The sequence below is a fragment of the Pseudorca crassidens genome, chromosome 17 (genome assembly GCF_039906515.1).
Source record: "Pseudorca crassidens isolate mPseCra1 chromosome 17, mPseCra1.hap1, whole genome shotgun sequence".
In the NCBI taxonomy this organism is placed as follows: domain Eukaryota; kingdom Metazoa; phylum Chordata; class Mammalia; order Artiodactyla; family Delphinidae; genus Pseudorca; species Pseudorca crassidens.
Window position 1 is genome coordinate 20141130 of NC_090312.1, and position 19943 is coordinate 20161072.

Consider the following 19943-nt stretch of genomic DNA (forward strand, 5'->3'; position numbering starts at 1 on the left):
GAATAATTTTGCAGTTGATTGTACATATTTATACAATAAGAAGAGTTTAAATCAGCATTTCTCAAATTGAAGTCTCAAAATCCTATGAGTCTTTTTCTCTCTTTAGCTTACTGAAGATTTTAAAATCAGTGGTCTAGGGCCACCACCTTGCAGCAGGTGGCAAGGAATAGTTCTAGTGCTTGGAAGACACGCGCTGACACGTCACAATCCAGAAGCTGTATTCTGGCGAGACTGAGTCTTGGCTTGTGAGTAAAACCATTCCCTAAGAGCCTGTGTGTTATATTCTCATTTTCTTTTCTCCTGTTCTTCCCGTATATACCCCACCATTTGCCAAGAGATCTTGGAGAAAAGTGAGTAAATCAATGGATCAGACAGCTGTTTCTGCTCTTGCTTTTCTTCCCCCTCACACACTAAGCCAGCCAGCCAGAGGTGCTTAGCACGGCATCTGAGGGGAGACACAGCGGTGAACATGGCTGTGTTTCTAAAACTCAGAGTTTCTTAGATATTCCCAGAGACTGCAATTCTCCAGGGCTCCCAGGGTGTTCCTCTCCCACCAGCCCTAAGGATGAAGCTTGAGAAATGTGTTCGAGTCTTGTCGACAGGCAATCTCATAGGAACTCTCTGGTGGCAAGTAAATTCATCTAGGAAACACATCTCATGAATCTCTGGAGCGGAGGGTGTTATGAAAGCTGTAACTTCCAAGGCAAGTCCAGTAGAGAGAGAGCAAAGTGTCAAAGTCATATCATGTTACCTACCTTTCGGCCCCATGCGTCCCACTTTGCCATGCTTTCCCTCCTCTCCTGGATCTCCTTTTTCACCCTCATCTCCTTTAGAAATGGAAAATGAATGAGTGGAGCAGCTCAAATAGTAACATAAGCACAGACGCCCCAGGAAAAGCTGAACATGGTTAGAATCCATCCCTCAGCTCAGTGCTGGTCTTACAACTTCGATTTGATTATGTCTATAGGCCCATGTGAACGGGACACTCAGGGAAAGAGTTAACACTTTTCTTTCACTTCTTCCGTGTTGTTAGAAGAGGTAATCAAGAGGATGTGACCATTGGTTGACCAGCAAGCTAGACCCTGGCAATCAGCGGCTCCTTACCCTCTCCCCTGTCCTTGGAATGTATGTTCCACCCAGTTCCCATAGCCCAAGCCATTTCAAGGATGCAGCCTTGAGACCACCTGGACTGAATACATGCCCGAACCCAGTTAAGGCATCTATATAAACCTTTAAGATTCTGGTGGGTGAGTGCAGAGATCGACTAGTCTTAAGGCCACTCAAGACGAGCCTTGTAACTCCCCTTGCTTATTAAACCTCTCACCTACCAATCTGGAGTGGCCTGTCTCTTTCTTCACCTCCCCTTGCCCTCTGTGTATGGGGTCAGTTTCAGATTTCCCCGAGGAAATTCCCAAAATTGCGAACCAACACACATCCAAATCTGTATTTAAAGAATTACACTTATTGGCAAATCCCTGAGAAGTTTGTTTGGCCTGGCAAATCTTTATTCTTGCTGGAGAATCTGGCAAATTCTGGAAGCCTGTGCGTGTATATATATATATATATATATATATATATATATATATATATCCATGTACATCTATGCACAATATGTATAAATATATAATACAAATATATATTTATATATTATGTAAATATATATACATTGTATACATATATAATAGATAGATATGTAACCATATATATAAATTTATAACCCTCTGACTGCATGCTTGAGAACCCCCAAGTCATAGGCATGGACCTGGAAGATAAGAGCAGAAGACTAGCTAGGAATGGGGAACAGCTGCAAGGCAGTTCTGTGTGAGCAGTGGCTATTCTAGTCATAGGTGGGTCTAGCTTTAGCAACGTACCCAGTCAGGAAGAACTGAATTAGTGGTTTGATGAAAGGTGTCCCAAACTGTGAATCAGGAATCCTGGATTTTAATGCCATTTTAGTCACTGATGGGTTAAGCAAATTTTCAAAAGTCAGTGACTGAGCTTACTGGCTTTGGAGTGAGGTAGATCTGGAGCTTCTCAGCTCTACCGTTCAGTGTCTGGAGAAAGTCGGCTATGTCACCTCCCTTTATGAGCCTCATTTTCCTTTCCTCTAAACTGAGCTAATAACACCTACTAAAGAAGGCTCTTGAGAAGTTTAAATAAGATATTATGTGTGAAAGACCTGGAACGTTGCTGTACACCTGAGACTTACACAACATTGTTAATCAACTATATTCCAATATAAAATAAAATTAACAAAAAAAGACCTGGAATATAACTGGTTAGCCATGGTGGCTATCGTTGTTCTTTCCTTTATACTTCAGTTTCCTCATCCTTAATGTAGAGATAACCCCCACCCTCCCTAACTCTCCCAGTTGTATTACGATCAACAAGATAAACATGTGGGGCTTCCCTGGTGGCGCAGCGGTTGAGAGTCCGCCTGCCGATGCAGGGGACACGGGTTCATGCCCCGGTCCGGGAAGATCCCACATGCCGTGGAGCAGCTGGGCCCGTGAGCCATGGCCGCTGAGCCTGCGCGCCCGGAGCCTGTGCTCCGCAACGGGAGAGGCCACGGCAGTGAGAGGCCCGCGTACCGCAAAAAAAAAAAAAAAAAAAAAGATAACCATGTGAATGTACTTTGAAAATAAAGAGCACAACACACAATATTATCAAGACGAGCTACCTGCCTTATCACCACAGCAATCTCAGGACAGGAAGGCATCCTCGTCATCACCAGTGGAAAGTGGTAGATAACAGACTTCGTAAGACAAAAATGAAATTCCTGGGATTAGATTAGATTAGCTTGGGAGAGAGAATGTTGAGATCTTTGTTCATTTATCCAGAAAAAGCATAACAAGTCATTCTCTACTTTTTTTGGAGAATGAATGTTAATTTTTTATTTTTTTTTGAATGTTAATATTTTAAATGAAATAATATTTTAAATGGAGCAGTTAGATTTCCAGGTTGTGAGATTGGTCAGGCATTGGAACCCTTCACACTCGAAGCTCTAGTATCTCCTTCTGGGGAAGGATTTCAAAAAAGATGCACAGATGATTTGTGTGATCAAACCAGTGGGGTGAACTGGATGAACTAGATGGTGTTTCTCTAGCTAAAGTTATTAGTACATGTTTATCAAGCAGTTATCCTGGGTGCCAGCACTGTGCTAATGTGATCATCACAGCAATTCTAGGAGGTGGAAACAATGACTGCTCCATTTTCTGAATGGAAAAACTGAGACCCACCGAGGTTAAGTTGTTACCCTGTTGTCATAGAGCTTGTGAGTGATACAACTAGGATTCAACAATATGTGTGTCTCTGCCTCTCCAGATCCCTACTAGCAGGTAATTGTTCCTTCTAGTCTAGGATTCTGTGACTCTCAGCAGACTGTGGATTTTACAGAACTTGGCACTGTGCCACATTTTTCAGGGAGAAAAGTGGAGATACAGAAAGTGAGTCTTGTTCCCTTTTAAATAAGATGGATAGTGGGGAGGATGAAACCAGCTCAAGGTCTCAGTGACTTAATTCATAGGGACTGTATCCTTGCGGTAATTTAGTATAAGTCAGACCTGGCTTTGCCACTCATGAGCTGAGGGACCTTGGGAGGTCCTTGACCTTGGGCCTTATTTCACCCGTTTGTACAATGGACAAAATAATACTTTTTTCAGAGAGTTTTTTGTTTTTGTTTTTGTTTTTTTTTTGCGGTACGCGGGCCTCTCACTGCTGTGGCCTCTCCCGTTGCGGAGCACAGGCTCCGGAAGCGCAGGCTCAGCGGCCATGGCTCACGGGCCCAGCTGCTCCGCGGCATGTGGGATCTTCCCGGACCGGGGCACGAACCCGTGTCCCCTGCATCGGCAGGTGGACCCTCAACCACTGCGCCACCAGGGAAGCCCCTTAGCTCCATTTTACAGATGAGAAAATGAGGTCAAAGAGAGGTTCAATAGCTTCCCAAGGTCACACAGCTCGTAAGTAATAAAGCCAGAATTCAAACCAGGGAAAATGCCTTCAAAGCTTTTGTTCTGAACAAGGTGTATGATTGGGAACAAATTTCTGTTTTAACATTTCTGGGTTTGGGGATTGCTGTTCTGCACAACGGGACCAAAGATGCGTGCCCTGCTCACCAAAGGGCAAAATCAAATGCAGGCATGTACGTGGTTTGGTGAATCATAAAACCACACTAATGTGAATTATTGGTGCCATTATTATTTCTTCTCTCCCCCTTCTTAGGAGCTTTCCCATTCATTTTCAAGCAAGTATCTAACTGGAGGTAGCCAGGTGAGTGACTTAGTCATCTGCTGCTCCCTGGTGGTTCCTGATGGAGACCTGGGAGGGTGAAAGCAGGATTCTTCTTCTTCTGACCTGTGTGCCTGAATCCCAGCCTGGTGGTGAGAGGGCTGCTGGCAGCGATGAAGTAAACAACGTGTACCCTTGCCTTCAGCTTGGGTCCCAGCTTCATGTGATCTTTGGGACTTGTTTTAATGAGAACAGAAGAGAGGCGTAGAAGCAGGCTTTGGAAAGGATCTCCCACATGGAGCTCAGTTGTCTGTTACCCTCTTGGCGATATTTCATTGGATTAGTAGGGCAATTTAGACTTACTTTCCTTCTTTTAAAAATAGCCACTTCCATTTTAAAATTAAATGAAAAACTATAAACTGTGATGAACTAATTTCAGTTTTACAAAATTATTTGTTTCAGCCCCTGCCAGGCCACCAGCTTGTTGTGATAATCTCTCCAGCAGAATTCCAGCAGAGCACACAGCTGACCAATTTTTCTTAGGTATAATTTTTTTTCCCCAAAAAGCAAAAACTCTTTTAAAAGGAAATTCTAGTTTGAAATGAAATAGCCGAACCTAGGTCATTATCCCTGCTCAAAGGAAGTAATTATGAAAACTTAGTGAATTGGTTTTGGAAATGCTAAAAAAAATTCACTGGAAGCTGGACTTTTCCCACTGCCAGAATAATCTATGGACTGGGGGCAAGTTGTTAACAATCCTTCTCCTGGTCAGCCTTGGAACTGAGTGATACAGGTGTTATGGTGTGCTTTATCAGTGAGGCCAGGTTCCTAACTAAAATATGTCCTCCCCAACCCTACTTACGCCCTTTTCCCACGTATGCTGATTGCATCTTCATTTTTGGAAATTTTCATAGTTGTATCAATTATCGTCTGGACCTCTCATATATATGAGACACACTAGTAAGGTCATAAAGTGGACCACATCCCAGTACTTTTCCTTCCGCAATCACGATCTCATTATTCCCCAGAAACATAAAAAAGAACAAAATAATGCTATTTGCAGCAAGATGGATGGACCTAGAAATTGTTATACTGAGTGAAGTAAGTCAGACAAAGACAAATATCTTATGATAGCGCTTATATGTGAAATCTAAAAGAAAATGGTACAAATGAACTTATTTACAAAACAGCAATAGAGTCACAGATGTAGAAAACAAACTTATGGTTACCGGGGGAGAAGAGGGGGAAGGATAAATTGGGAGATGGGATTGACAGGTACACGCTACTGTATATAAAATAGGTAACTAATAAGGACCTACTGTAGAGCACAGGGAACTCTACTCAATTCTCTGTAATGGCCTATATGGGAAAAGAATCTTAAAAAAGAGAGGATATATATGTATAACTGATTCACTTTGCTGTACACCTGAAAGTAACACAACATTGTAAATCAACTCTACTCCAATACAAATTTGTTTTAAAAAGAAAAAGAAAACTTTTAAGGCCTTACTGGGACCTGCTATTGTTTGCCTTTCCTCTATTCACCCAGCTTACCAGTCCCTCTGTGCCTCTACCTACCTGCCCATATGCCCTGGATCCCTTCAACTCAGTCACACTCACAAGGCTCACCCTAAGGGAAAAGGAGTGCACTGCACTGGAGAAAAGAGCTCTGGAGAAAGTCATTTCATTTCTCTGAGTCTCAGTTTCATCCGTAAAATGGAGGAAAAATTCCTTACGTCAAGGGATTGTCAGGGACTAAAGGAGACAATGCGTGAGAGGTGTTCAGCACAGTGTCTGGTGTTTAACTCATCTATTCTTGTTTTAATGAGAACAGAATGGAGGTACAAAAATGATGATGATGATTACGATGAAAGGTCATCTCTTTTGAACCTATCTCAATCCTTATTTTAAAATCATTACTTACTTTTTTATTTGACTAGGCATTTTTTTTACTCATTACTATGAAGATTTTCACGCAAAGATAGCTAAGTAAATATACACCCATTAAAGATACTGAGGTATCTTTAACAATTAACAAGTTGTCATTGCTTCATCTCTTTATTTTTACTGATTTTTTTAAAGTAAATTATAACCAATATTTCTCAAAGACTTCAGCAAGTGTCTCTAAAAGGTAAGAACATTCTCCCATGTAAACGAAATATCATTATATCGATCCTACTTTTTAGTGGGCTGCGGGGATTTGTGTTTTGTGATTTCATTTATCTGGAGCCCATACTGCTGTGCTGCATATAATCTAATGAAAAACAGGCAAGCACTTAGGAAGAGGAGAAGACATTCAGAGGAGTAAACCGAAGTTCTTTGAAGACAAATCATGAAAAATAATTTCATTTTCTCTTCTGAAAGGACTAGTAAGAAACTGCCATGACCAGAGTGATTGGAAGAAGACAAATTTCCACTGATCTTTCACAGAAGACAGCAGTTCCTGGGAAGCTGGGGTGATATATTGATGAAGCCCACAGGTTCCACTCTTACATATCCTGAGTTCAAGTCCTAATTATATCACTTTCCAGCTTTGTGAACTTAGGGGTAATATTTAACCTTCCAAAGTTTCTGTTTTATCTGTAATTGGAAATGACTAGAGTACCTACATGTTTAGTCTCCCATATTGAGGGTTGTTTCCTTACTCTGAGACACATGGTACTTTGATTCATTTTAATAGCTTTGGGATGGTAATTGCGGGAAGAGGAAAACATCACTAATAAGGTTTCTCACTTCCTTTATTCCCTGTCTAGTCTTACTTGTACAGCTCCTGTTCATTGCCTGAAAGTGGGATTCTTTAACTGTCTAAATAGTCCTGTACCCTAGAATTGGCACCCATCACTTGGTTATTGGGAGCCAATAGGAAAATATTATATTTAGATATATATTTTAAATTTTTTTAAGGAGAAGATTATCTTTAATTTAAAACCAGGTATGGCTTACTGATCCCCCAAAGATAGCACTGGGTACACAGTGTCGAGAGACTACAGATGCATAGTGACATTTTATCACAGCATCTTTCTTTCTTTGAGACTCTGAGGGGCAATTTTCTTCATATTTCTTTTAATGAAAACATAAAAATTGAGCAAGCAAGCATGATTTCTAAGTGAAAAATCGCTTGTAAACATTGTGTTTGGCATCTTCATGGCCGTGAGGTAGCTTATCTGTTGATAGGGGAGACCCTGACCTTGGTCAACCTTGCTTAAGAACAATAAACAACAGTAAGGCTTCCCTGGTGGTGCAGTGGTTGAGAGTCTGCCTGCCGATGCAGGGGACACGGGTTCGTGCCCCGGTCTGGGAAGATCCCACATGCCGCGGAGCGGCTGGGCCCATGAGCCATGGCCGCTGAGCCTGCGCGCCCAGAGCCTGTGCTCCGCAATGGGAGAGGCCACAACAATGAGAGGCCCACGTACCGCAAAAATAAATAAATAAATAAACAACAGTATGTTTCTCCATGATTAGTAAAAATACGGTGGTAGCACATAGGTCCTATAAGAGATTTTTCTGAGATTCTTCCCTAACATTACCTCACCTGGTTATGATGAATGTGCGTGAAATAAGACCATTCTAAACAGTTAACGCTTTTCGTACCTTTTCCACATTTAACGTGTTCGCAAAACACTGTTTATTCCTGTTCACAGTAGGGATATGTTTACCAAAGAACCACGTTTATCTTAGTCCATAGCAAACTTCATGTCTTTAAGGAGGAAAGCTGTCCCAGGGAGAATCTTACATGGAAGGTGACAGCTTTTAACCAAGGTGAAATTTTCAAGGGGCTCAGCCTTCAGAACCATTAAGTCTATTCAAACTGAATGAGTGACAGGACTGTCATTCAAGTTTCCTCCAGAAGCTTGGTGCAATGAACTGGAGTTTTATAGTCTGTTATGGGCTGAATTGTATCTTCTCCCCAAAATCCATATGTTGAAGCCCTACCCCAGCACTTCAGAATGGAACTATATTTGGAGATAAGGCCTTTAAATAGGTGGTTAAGTTAAATTGTGGCTTTTAGGGCAGTTTTAATCCAATCTGACCGGTGTCCTTACGTGAAGAGGAAGTTTGGACACACAAAGGAACATGAGGGATGTGTGCACACATCCCTGAAAAGGCCATGTAAGGACACAGTGAGAAGACAGCCAACTGCAAGCCAAGGAGAGAGGTCTTGGCTAAGAGAGACCAAATCTGCCAACTCTTTGACCTTGGACTTCCAGTCTCCAGAACTGTAAGACAATAAACTTCTGTTGTTTAAGCCCCCCAGTTTGTGATATTTTGTTATGGCAGCCCTAGCAGACGGAATCATAGTCACAGAGATCTAGGTGCAAATCCTAAATCTCCACTTAACAGCTCTTTAATCTTATCCTAAATAATTATCCCCTCTGCTTCAATTTTCTACCCTGGAAAATTAAGATAGTTACAGGTGTCTTATGGAGTTACTGTAATATTAAATAATACTATGGATGGCAAAATTTATAGAAGAGTCCCTTGCACTGAGGGGACTCATTAATCCACAAAATCTGTAACTTTCACCTACCTGGGAGCTTCTACCTGTGCTTCTGGTAACGGCCCCACAGCTTGCCATAGGAAACAATACTAGCTTATTCTCAATCCACGTAGTTTGAACCTTCTCCACAGTAACTGGTTCAGCAGTGGACATGTGGCCCAATGAGAGCCAACAAATTTCAATTGGTAGATAAGTCTCCTCAATAACTCAGACAGTTATGAATTTCAAGACAGAGACTTGCTCTTTCTGCAGGGGTTGCAGAGAGGATAGACTATTACTGAAGTATCTGAATCTATTTTAGCACCACAAAATAAGACCCTTCTTTAAAATGAAGTCATTATAGGGGAAAAGAGAACCAAGGTGTTTTTGATTCTGAACACATCACTTGAGCCTGGATATAGCTCTGCCTGAAACCCTCCCTGTTACATGAGTCTATAAATTCCTCTTCTCTCTTTTGTTTGTTTGTATGATTAACCAGTTTAAGTTGGATTTGGTTTTGTTTCTTTCACTTGCAAACACAAGTTTCCTTACTATTATAACTACTAGACACTGATCAGGATCTTCTCATGAGGAGATCAAAACTTCAGGAGAGAATGGGCAAGTAAACATAATTACTGTGATAGATGCTGGAAGAGTAGCAGTTATGGGAACATAAAGGAGAAAACATCTAACTCTGCCTGCTCACACCTAAAACTCTCCTCTATTCTTTCTCCAGAAGAAGTAAACGAGATCCCTTTCATTGGGCTCCACCAGAATAAACTATATCTCAAGGTAAGTGCAGAAGAAAATAACCTAAAATACAAATTTGTCAATATATTAGGGCAGGTTGATACTAAAACGTTCTCGTCAATAAAATTCATGTGGATTTTTATCTTTTGTCCAATTCCATGCACCCTGTAGGTCCAGCTAATGTGTCACCTCCTCTACCCAAGAGTCTTCTCAGCATCTGCCTCCATCTCCCTCTTTAGCAGTCTGGATTAATCTCATTCTCTGAAGGTAATTCCCCTCAGATTTCATAGCATCCACCACATTGTGTCATAGATGATGGGACGCGTTGGCAATGATATATTGTTTTCTTTGTATCCCTAGTACTTGGCACAGGGTCTCAGATGCAATAGGTGCTTTCTCAATAAAGGTTTCAAAGTAAAAGGAATAACATTCTTAAAAACAAGATGGATGAATGTGAGGTTAATGAAAATACAGTCAAATTAATTACTAATTGATTGAAATGTCAGTCTTAATAATGGCTGATTAATGAATTGACTTCAGCTTGCTGGGGGGGAGTCTATGGGAAAGGCTTATAATCTAGTAAGGCAGCCCAGGCAAGTACAGACAGTCCCTGATTTATGATGGTCTGACGTACCAATTTTTTGACTTTACAGTGATGCAAAAGTGATATGCATTCAATAGAAACTGTACTTCAACTTTGGAATTTTGCTCTTTTCCTAGGCTAGCGATCTGCAATATGATACTTTCTCTTGATGCTGGGCGGTGGCAGTGAGCTGCAGTTCCCAGTCAGTCATGCAATCACGAGGGTAAACAATCAATATGACAACCATCTGTACCCAGACAACCGTTCTGTTTTTCACTTTCAGTACAGTAGTTAATAAATTACATGAGATATCCAACACTTTATTTTTAAAAAGATAATTTTGCCCAACTGTAGGCTAATGTAAGTGTTCTGAGCACGTCTAAGGCAGGCTAGGCTAAGCTACGGTGTTCCCTAGGTTAGGTGTATTAAATGCACTTTCAACTATGATATTTTCCACTTAGGAAGCGTTTATCAGGATGCAACTGCATTGTAAGTTGAGTAAGATCTGTACACCAATATCTGTCTCTACTGTTCCCTCCACTTCATATTTTTGTTTCCTCTTCTGATTTACCCATCTTCCAGTATCACTGCCATGCTCCAATGCCCCAGGCTCCAATCCCCCAGGCTCAACACCCAAACTGGCTTTGACCCTTTCCTCCTTCCTAACTCCCACCTTGATTCTTAGTTTTTCTCACGTCCATCCTTTCTTTTTCCTTCCATCTCTACTGCCATTGTTTTACCTCTTCCTGTCCTTATACACTAACCCGTGTTCCTTGCAGGTGAGCCCTAAATGGTCTTCATGGTGTTTTTATTCACTGGTGGTTCCAAGGGCCTAGAATCGTGTCTGTTGTATACATAGTTGTTGAAATCCTGGTTTCTTTGGATCTGAACTTCACTTTTTCAAACCACCTTGCAAACTAATCTGTATAAAATCACATTTTCATTATAAAACTGCCCCATTCAAAACATTTCAGCAGTTCCTCTGTGTTTCTAGGCCAAGTCCAAACTAATTAGTCTAGTGTTTGGGCTTTCACAGACTGGTATCAATGGAACTTTCTGGCATTATTTTCTGACATTGACCTGCATAACTTTCTATTCCTGCCCGACTTGTCTATTCATTGTTCATTAAAATGTCTTTCAATGTCTGCTCCCATTGAAAGGCACGTGGTTTTCTCTCTGTTTGAAATTCATCTCCTCAGGGGAAAAACTTATAAAATAAAAGACATATATGACCATATGAGAAATTAAAGGTCTTTATATGACAAAAGATGCCACATAAATATATAAAGTTTATCAACAAAAATATGAGAGACAAGGAAAAAGTCAAACACTGACTTAAAAAAAATGATTAATATTTTTAATGTACAAAAAGTTTTTGCAAACTGCTTTGCTAGAAAAGACAACAAATGAAATTAAAAGGTAATCTAAAAATATAAACAGTAAATGATGGATAAGATGCCCAGACTCACTATTAGTCACAAAAAGATATATGTGTAAATGTCAATGTCATATTTTTCCATCATATTTAGTAATAATTATAAAAGATTAATGGCATCTGAAGTTGCCATAGCTACAGAAAGCACTCAGTCATTGCTTTTGGCAACATAAACTGCTACAACATTTCTACAAAATAATCTGTCAATCATGATTAAAATAAAAAACCCACATACTCTACTTTACCTTAGCAAACCTATTTTATGGGATTTAACTGTAAGAACAAATGTATACATGAGAATGTTTGCTTGTAGTGACAAAAAAAAAACCAAAAACATAAACAATCTGAAAGTTTATCATCCTGAGACTGATGAAAATATGAGGAATATTGTGCAACTACTAAAAATAATGAGAAAGATCTCTGAATAAGGAGTGAGCTCCAGGTTCTATTATGTAAAGAATGCCTCTTAGAGAGTCATATGCATATGATCCCATTTAGAAGAAAGAACAAATGAACAGAACAAATATAGAGAAAAGTGTTAATAACAAGCTATTAATGATGGTTACAGGAGAGATTTGGATCTGTAAAGGGCAGCGTCACAGTGAAAAGAGAGATCATTAGCTTTTTCTTTATATATCCTTATTTTGTACACATTTATACATGCTATGTGTTACGACAAGCCTGAATTACTTTTATGATTTAAAAAATAAATCATAAATAATATAAAAGAACTGTGGCCCTTTCCTCCTTTTATAAATCGTACCAATGAGTCGTGTCTCAAATTAAATTCTAAATTATCTGAATTTACTGGTAGAATTATTTCCTTGGTAATTCACCGTCTGGCTCCTCGTTACTACTTTCTAATTGCTGCCTTGAAGTATTATTTAAAAATGCATTGTTACTTAACTTCAGAATGTAAGTTCCTTGTGATAAGGGCAGACATTCTACACTTTGTTCTCAAGAGCTGTTCAAACTTCACAATGTGCTCACTCATTCATTCCTTGGACAAATATTTACTGAATTTCTACCAGCTACCAAGTTCTGCGCTGGACCCTAGGGATACAACATTAGCTTGGACAAGACATGACCTAAGCCGAAAAGTTTGGTGGGAAGGAGGCACCAAGCAAGGTCTTGTAAATGTCATGAATGTTCTGAAAGGGAAGTTACTGCCTGTTTTGTTGACTTCTAACAAGGTGAGCCTTTGGAAAGATCAATGATGTAGGGGTAAGGAGACTAGGCTTTTACTCATCTCTACTGCTGTCTCCTCAGATGACAAGATTACATATCAAATAAGAAAATAAAATGGAAGTGCTTTTTCAATATTAATATGCTAAACAAATGCAAGGAAATACAAAATGTAAGGAGATATGTATATTGTGACTAATTTATCACAATAATAATAATATCAACGTCAATAATGATAACATCTAATGTTTATCGGGTGCTTAATATGGCCCTAGCTGGGCTGTTAATATGCATGGCATGTTGTCAGCCAATCCCTTTACTGTGCCCCATCCATTCCAGGGACCCATAAACTTCATTCCCCCTTCACCTCACTCCTGTGTAACCTAGCAAAGAAAAGTGAGAATTTCAAGAATCCTGCAATCCTTCCTACTTGAATTACAAAGCACCCACTCTTTGTTTTCAGGCTTATTTTGTTTAAAAAGAATTCCTACTTGGAACCTGCAAGTCTTTTGCAGTCACTGCATGTCCGAGTAACAGGGAGGAAAACAACAAAAAATAAAACACAACTAACATTATCCTTAATGAAAAATACAGCATTAAGTTTTGTGGGGCAGGTTTTCTTCTGCCTGAACATATCATTCATTATTCAAACGCACTCACAGCCAAGTGAGCAGAAACAAATGCAAAGAGGAGGGATCCCATCCATCTAGGACTGAGTGCTGTGTTGCTGCGATGCAATGCAGTGGTTAAGAACAGGGCATCTGGGATCAGGCGCTCACTGGCTGTGAGATTTTGCAACTGCTTCAATTCTTTCAGCCTCAGTTTCCTCATTAGTAACTCAGAAGAGTGAAACATCTTCCCCAGGGTGCCGTGGGGAGGAGTAAATGTGATGATACCTGTGAAGGGCCGAACGGTGCCTGGAATGCAGTGATCGCTCAGCACATATGACATTATGACAGTATCACCCAATCGGCCCCCAGAGTTTCTAGCCACTAGAAATCAGAGGGATACATATTTTGTAATAACCTATAAGGGAAAAGAATATGAAAAAAATATAGATGTATATCTTGGATATATATACACACATATATATGCATATATATGTATACCTGAAACTAATACAACATTGTAAATGAACTATACTTCAATTAAAAAATCAATAAAATAAAGAGAAACCCCCCTAAAAAAAAAAAAAGAAAGAAAGAAAAAGAAAAAGAAATTAGAGGGATAAGAAGAAGAGGCCAAGGGGAAGCGATGCAGCTTTTAGCTCACACCTTGGCTGTGCGGGTCTCCCACGCCCTGGCCGATATATATTTTTGCTTCCAGAGATTTGTGCTTCTGGCATTGAAATGTTTACAATACTCTATAGATGTGACATACAATATTCTGTCTAAACTTTCTTTCAGTACAAAGCGGGGCAGAAACAAATTTAAAGAAAAAGAGTAGTGTTGTTATTAAGCGTAAGTCGTAACTGCTATTATATAAACGAATATCCTGGTCCATGTATATCCCAACTATCTGTGAGAAAGGCAGTCCTCCCTGCTATCACTAAATAAGACAAAATACAAAAACTAAGAGTCGAGGCTACAGGTCATGTGATTAGCTTTTATTAAGGAAAAATGCCTAAAAAGTATTTAGGATGTGTCTATTTTCAACTGCCTATTGGACTTTTCCATCTGGATGTTCATAGGTGGCTCAAACACAGTTTGGAACTCATTATAATCTGCCATTTTGCTTCTGAAATCTCTCTAATACACCCTCTCCCGACAGCCTTAATGCATCCCTTGTTTTTAATTCATGTTCCACCAAGAGCTTCTCACATCCTTCAGTCTATCATCACCCCTTCCAAGAGATTTATCTGCCTGAAAAACAAATTTAATTACATCATTCTCCTACTCAAAAACTTCCATTGGCTACTCTGGTTTAAACAATCATTTGGCTGCTCAGACCTGATAAATACAACTTCTACAGAAGAGCTATGAAACCTGGAAAAAAAAAAAAAGAAAGAAAGAAAGACAGAGAAAGAAGAAAAAAGAAAACCCAAGGTACAATGAAGGTTAGGTTAACAAAGCATAATGAAGCATATGAATATTTACATAGAAGCCACTGGAGCCGGGATAGGGAAAATAATTGTCTTCTACCTTATTAAAAGATCCATCCTATTTAGCTAAAAGGAGGTAGAACGAAACTTAGTTCCTCTTCCCCTGGACACCCCTGCTCCAAGACAAGGTCTCTACTGACAAGAAAGTTGAGTCAGTAACTTTGTTACATGAGTGATGTTTTTTGACATGGCAGAGTACTGCGCCCTAACCTCATTCCAAAAGGTAAGACAGAGAGGGATACAGGAGGACAGGCAGTGGAATGATGCATTTTGGTAGTTTCAGTTCCCAGTAATAAAACTTTTTAGGAAGGCACAGGAACACCTTGGGAGCTGTGAATGCTGGAGGTTTTAGTTTTGCATACGCTCATTTGTTCAGAGTTAAAATGTTAGTCAATCAGAAAGAGGGAGCAGGAAAAAGTTCCATGTTAGTATTGTTGGGCAACATTAAAATAATACCAACGTGATCATCAGGAGATGATAGATATAGATATAGATACAGATATTGTTGATTAAAAAATATGTACAACCTAAAAGTTGAGAGTTAGGTTTTATTTGGCAGACAAACTGAGGACTTCAAGCCCTGGAGGCAGCATCTCAGGTAACCCTGAGAAAACTGTTCCCGGGAGGCGAAGGGGGAGCTAGGATATAGAGGAGTTTTGCAACAAAGGGCAGGTAGTTGGAACAAAAGATTACTATTTATGAAAGAAAACTAGATATCTCAAGTTTAGGAATTTAGTGCTTTTCTATGTATGGGAAGATGCAAGAGTCTGGGCTCACAGAAATCATTCCTTTGATATGCACCTCAGCTCTCTGGGGCCAGTATCCTGTGTTTTCACACTTGAGTTTCCTCAGGGCTCACCGATGGGAGTGGCTGCAGTCTGATGATTGCTGAATGGCAGGTATTCTTTCCTTCCTGTGTTCCCTCAGGGCTCACCAGCTGGCCTTTGGAGGTGGCTGCAATCTGTAATCGCTGATAACTGTGACATCCTTTGTTTACTGATATGACAGGCAATATCTTATTTCTCAATATAGATATAGATACCTACGTATATGTTAATCAAAAATTGCCCGTTTTAATAAAAATATAATGTCCCCTTAGGAGTACTCTAATCTAGGAAGGCAGGTCATAGCCCTTGCCTTTGTACACTCTAGGTGAGCCTTATTTCAGTGTATTTGGTCTGTGCCTATGGGCTAGTACTGGCTTTTCCCCAAGATCATTGGTGGCATTGTCCAGCCTTGCTCTGCAAGTGCTAGGGCAACACTGATAAAACAGTTCCAGAGACGCTCCCTTGTGGTATACCGAAGTCTCCCAGTCTCTTTGGGGACTTTCATTTTGGTCTGGAGCACATTGTCACACTTGCTGCCAACTTCCCATTGGACATATGGGCCTCTTCCTTTTGGTTGTCCTGTCATTTGGTCACTCAGTATGTGGTCTGATGAGAGAGAGATGACATTGTCATAGCTACTGGCTCTGAATATCAAAATCTTTTTCTAAATATTTGTTCATCTCAGGCCAGGCAGAACAACACCATGTAAAGCATTTTTGACTGCAACCAGTATTGTAATGTCTTACAGATACACCCATCCCTGGGTGATATGTTACATAAATGACCTTCAGAGGGGTCACAAACAAGAGTACTGTGCTTTAGTTTCCTTCTCTTTAAATAGGGATAATGATTCCTATACTACGTCAGTGGAGCTAAAGCGAAATAATGGATAAACCCTTTGTAAATTTTAAAGACTCGTATTTATATGATCGATTTCACAGATACAAGTATTGTCAAGAGACCTGATAGGATGCTTCCAGAGTTTTCAAAGCAAGAACAGTCACGATAAACAATTTGAAAACAATTAAATTATTCAGATGCTACTTGACTTGAGTCTCTGAGTGTCAGATTGTAACTGCATATATTTATAATTCTTTTATCAAAGAGCAGAGGAAGCTGTAAAATATAACTGAAAGAATTTTGGAAAATTATAGAATATTGCAGATCATATAGCAGATCCTATAGCAGATCCTATAGCAGATCCTATAGCAGTGTGAAAACCCGACAGACTGGTTATCAGTTGGAACCCTGAAAAGATGTGGAGAGGACAAATAAAACTGTTTCTAACAGAATTAGAAAGTTTCCAGAAGTAGTATTTCATAAACACAAATAAAAAGAGACACCTAGGTTGTATATGGCCTACACATACGGCTAATGACCTAAGACCAACAGAACTGCCTACCTAGGGTACAGACAGTGGTTAAAGGAAAATATTCCTTAAAGGAAAAAAAGAAGAAGAAGGAAACATGGAAAAATAATTCTCATTCTCCCTTGGGTTTTGCTACTCTGTGGTTTTCTAATATTTAAAGAGTCCTTAACGATGTGTCAGAGATGGTGCTCAATGCTTTATGCGGCTTGGCTGAGTTTTCCTCCTCACAATCCTATGAAGTAGTCATACCATTACTAACCCATGTTACAGATAAAAGGACTGAGGCTTGGTTTTTTCTGTCTTAATTCATTTAATCCTACTGGGTGTATTTACACTATTATTATTCTATTTAATTGATAAGAAGCCCCAGGCTCAGCTGGAGAACTACAGAAAGAAAGCACCATTAGTGAAGAGAAAGGGTGGTCTCAAGTTTGTGAGCGTCTGATGAGTAAAAGTTGACCTTGCAGTGAGACTAAAATAGGTAGGAAATGGCAGCAAGGAGCAGAAGGTGGTGCATTTCCCTGGTAGATTTCTGTTTGTAGAACCAAGGTTACAACCTATGAGCCTTTGTTTAGGGATGTGGGAGAGAAGACTTATGGTGACTAGTAACAGCAATGGAAGCTAATGAAAAACAACGATAGCTGAGCTCTACGCTACACGTGTCTTAATTTTCAAGTTAAGCTTTTGAGATTGGCCATAAAATTGTCTCCATTTAAAAAATGAGGACACTGAGACTTAAGATCACATCGGTAGGTAAGTGGCAGAGCTCAAATTCAAAACCATATATTCTGTCTCCAAAGCCCATGATCTTTACCAACATGCAAACACCTATTACTACAGTCCCTAGTAACGACTGATATATAGCCAAATTATTATGTAAGTGAGTTGGGGGGAGAAATGGTATAGGTAAAGGATACAACTTTCTTAAATGAAACAAGCTAATTTTTTTTTTTTTTTTTTTTTTGGTTATTACATCCTCACTCATCTTTGCCCACACTTGGATTGCCTGGACTTTTATTCCTCCCCTCCTGACCTAACCTTGAAATGTTTTCTTGGCATCTTATTCAAAGGGAAAAAGAGGAGAAAAATGGGTTCAGAACATCCATCCATTGGAATATAAAGTTGAAAAAGCCAAGTCTCTTAAAATTTTGGTCTGACCTTATGCATAACATACATATTAAAACTCTTAATGAAAGAATCCGGTGAATTAATACAATTTAAAAAAAAGGTTTTGGGGGGGGGCTTCCCTGGTGGCGCAGTGGTTGAGAGTCCGCCTGCCGATGCAGGGGACACGGGTTCGTGCCCCGGTCTGGGAAGATCCCACATGCCGCGGAGCGGCTGGGCCCGTGAGCCATGGCCGCTGAGCCTGCGCGTCCAGAGCCTGTGCTCCGCAGCCGGAGAGGCCACAACAGTGAGAGGCCCGCGTACCGCAAAAAAAAAAAAAAAAAAAAAAAAAAAAGGTTTTGGGAAAATACCTACTTGCTTAACCTCTCTGATAAAGTCACCAGAAAGAAATCAGCAACTTAATTTGTACCAAGGTGACCCAGCTAAAACCGTTCTGTACCATGTTTATACATTGACCTCCTTTTCTAATGTTAATTTATAAAACCTAAGGAAGGATCATTTCATGCCTAATGAGGATGATAAAACCCGAGGACAATGGTAGAACACGGCGGGATGGAACAATGACTGGCTTGGGAACCTGGAAGAGGAGTTTTAGCCCTGCCGCCAATGAACAGCTGTGTGAACTAGAACACGGGATTTTACCTCTCTGGGCTTCAGTTTTCACAAATGTAAAGATAACTGATGTTAAACCAAATAAGCTCTGAAGTTACTTTATACATAGTGAGACTTCTCATTGGAGTGTGAAAGTGACCCAGATATTGCTGGGCATACTAGCCATCTGTTTGGAGGCTTGGGAACACTTCTGGGAAATAACTCAAGTGTGTCAATTGCTGGGATCCAGAGCCATGTTCAGCAAAAATACTGGCCAGATTGAAGTCCATTTCCTAGAGGTAAGGGGTTTTCTGGGAAAGAAACTGTCCCATAAGACAGAGGTTTATGTCCTGGCAAAGCCACATGTACCTCGTAGCGTCTGGCACTCAGATGTGGGCCATAGGGACCAATAGGAGCTTTAAGCAAAAACTGAAGTAGCGGTTTCGTCCTGCCCTGTACAATCCTGTGATGCAGTCAACACTGCTTAGGGGTCCCTCCAGCTGATTAGACGGTTTAGCATTCTGAATGGAGCATGAAGTCCAACTAGAATTGAATCAGGTTCCAACCCGCCACCTTCCAGCTGTGTGGCCTTAGGCTAGTGACTTAATAGTTCTGAACCTCGGTTTCCTCATCTGTCAGATGAGAATTAAAATGTCTTCTTTCTCAAAGTCTATTGAGATAGTTCAACTTAAAAATGGCTGGATAGCACTCACGCAGTACCGGGTCAATGGCATCTATTCAATGTGTGTTAGTATTACTGCTGCCACCACCATGACTGAGGTTGTCATTAGAGTCATGCTGAAGGGGAGAGAGCCTTTCTTGGCCCCATGAGTTCATCACAGCCAGTTGCGTGGAGTCAAGATGGTTACTTGTAGGAGTTGCAGTGCCCTCAGAAGCAAAGGAAAGCCTTCCTTACTGAGTGAAGTGGCACTGAGTTAGTGGCCAGGCCAGGTTGAGACAGGGGCACCAGGGAAGTGGTGGTACGGCTGTGCTTAGAGAAAACCAGTGGCCGCTGGTGGGAAAGTTCTTTGACCACTGAAGTGGTACAATGACAGTGTCTCCCAAGACCAGTTGTTTTCTTGGAAGCATTGCAACACATTTTGGGGAACTGCAAGACATCCTTGGAAAGTATTTTCAAGGAAAGGTCAGGGGATCTTGGAAAATTTGGGTTTGTTTACTTCATCAAAAGTATTTATTGAGCAATCTCTGTGTCAGGAACTCTTCTAGACAGCAGGAAAACACACTCAGCAAGATGAACAGGGTCCCTGCTTTC

The 19943-nt window shown here is 40.3% G+C and overlaps 1 protein-coding gene across 5 annotated transcripts in view; it reads right to left on the reverse strand.

Annotated features, from left to right (window-relative positions):
* Positions 1–19943, reverse strand: part of COLEC10 (collectin subfamily member 10) — a 171039-nt gene that overhangs the window by 16056 nt on the left and 135040 nt on the right. For 4 of the 5 annotated variants that reach the window (XM_067711426.1, XM_067711425.1, XM_067711423.1 and 1 more), the window contains one exon: positions 756–827. The exons of the other annotated variant lie outside the window; for it this stretch is intronic. In XM_067711426.1, the coding sequence (XP_067567527.1) occupies positions 756–768 (13 nt within the window). In that variant the 5' untranslated portion in view covers positions 769–827. The remainder of the gene's footprint in view (positions 1–755; positions 828–19943) is intronic. 5 annotated transcript variants of the gene reach the window in all.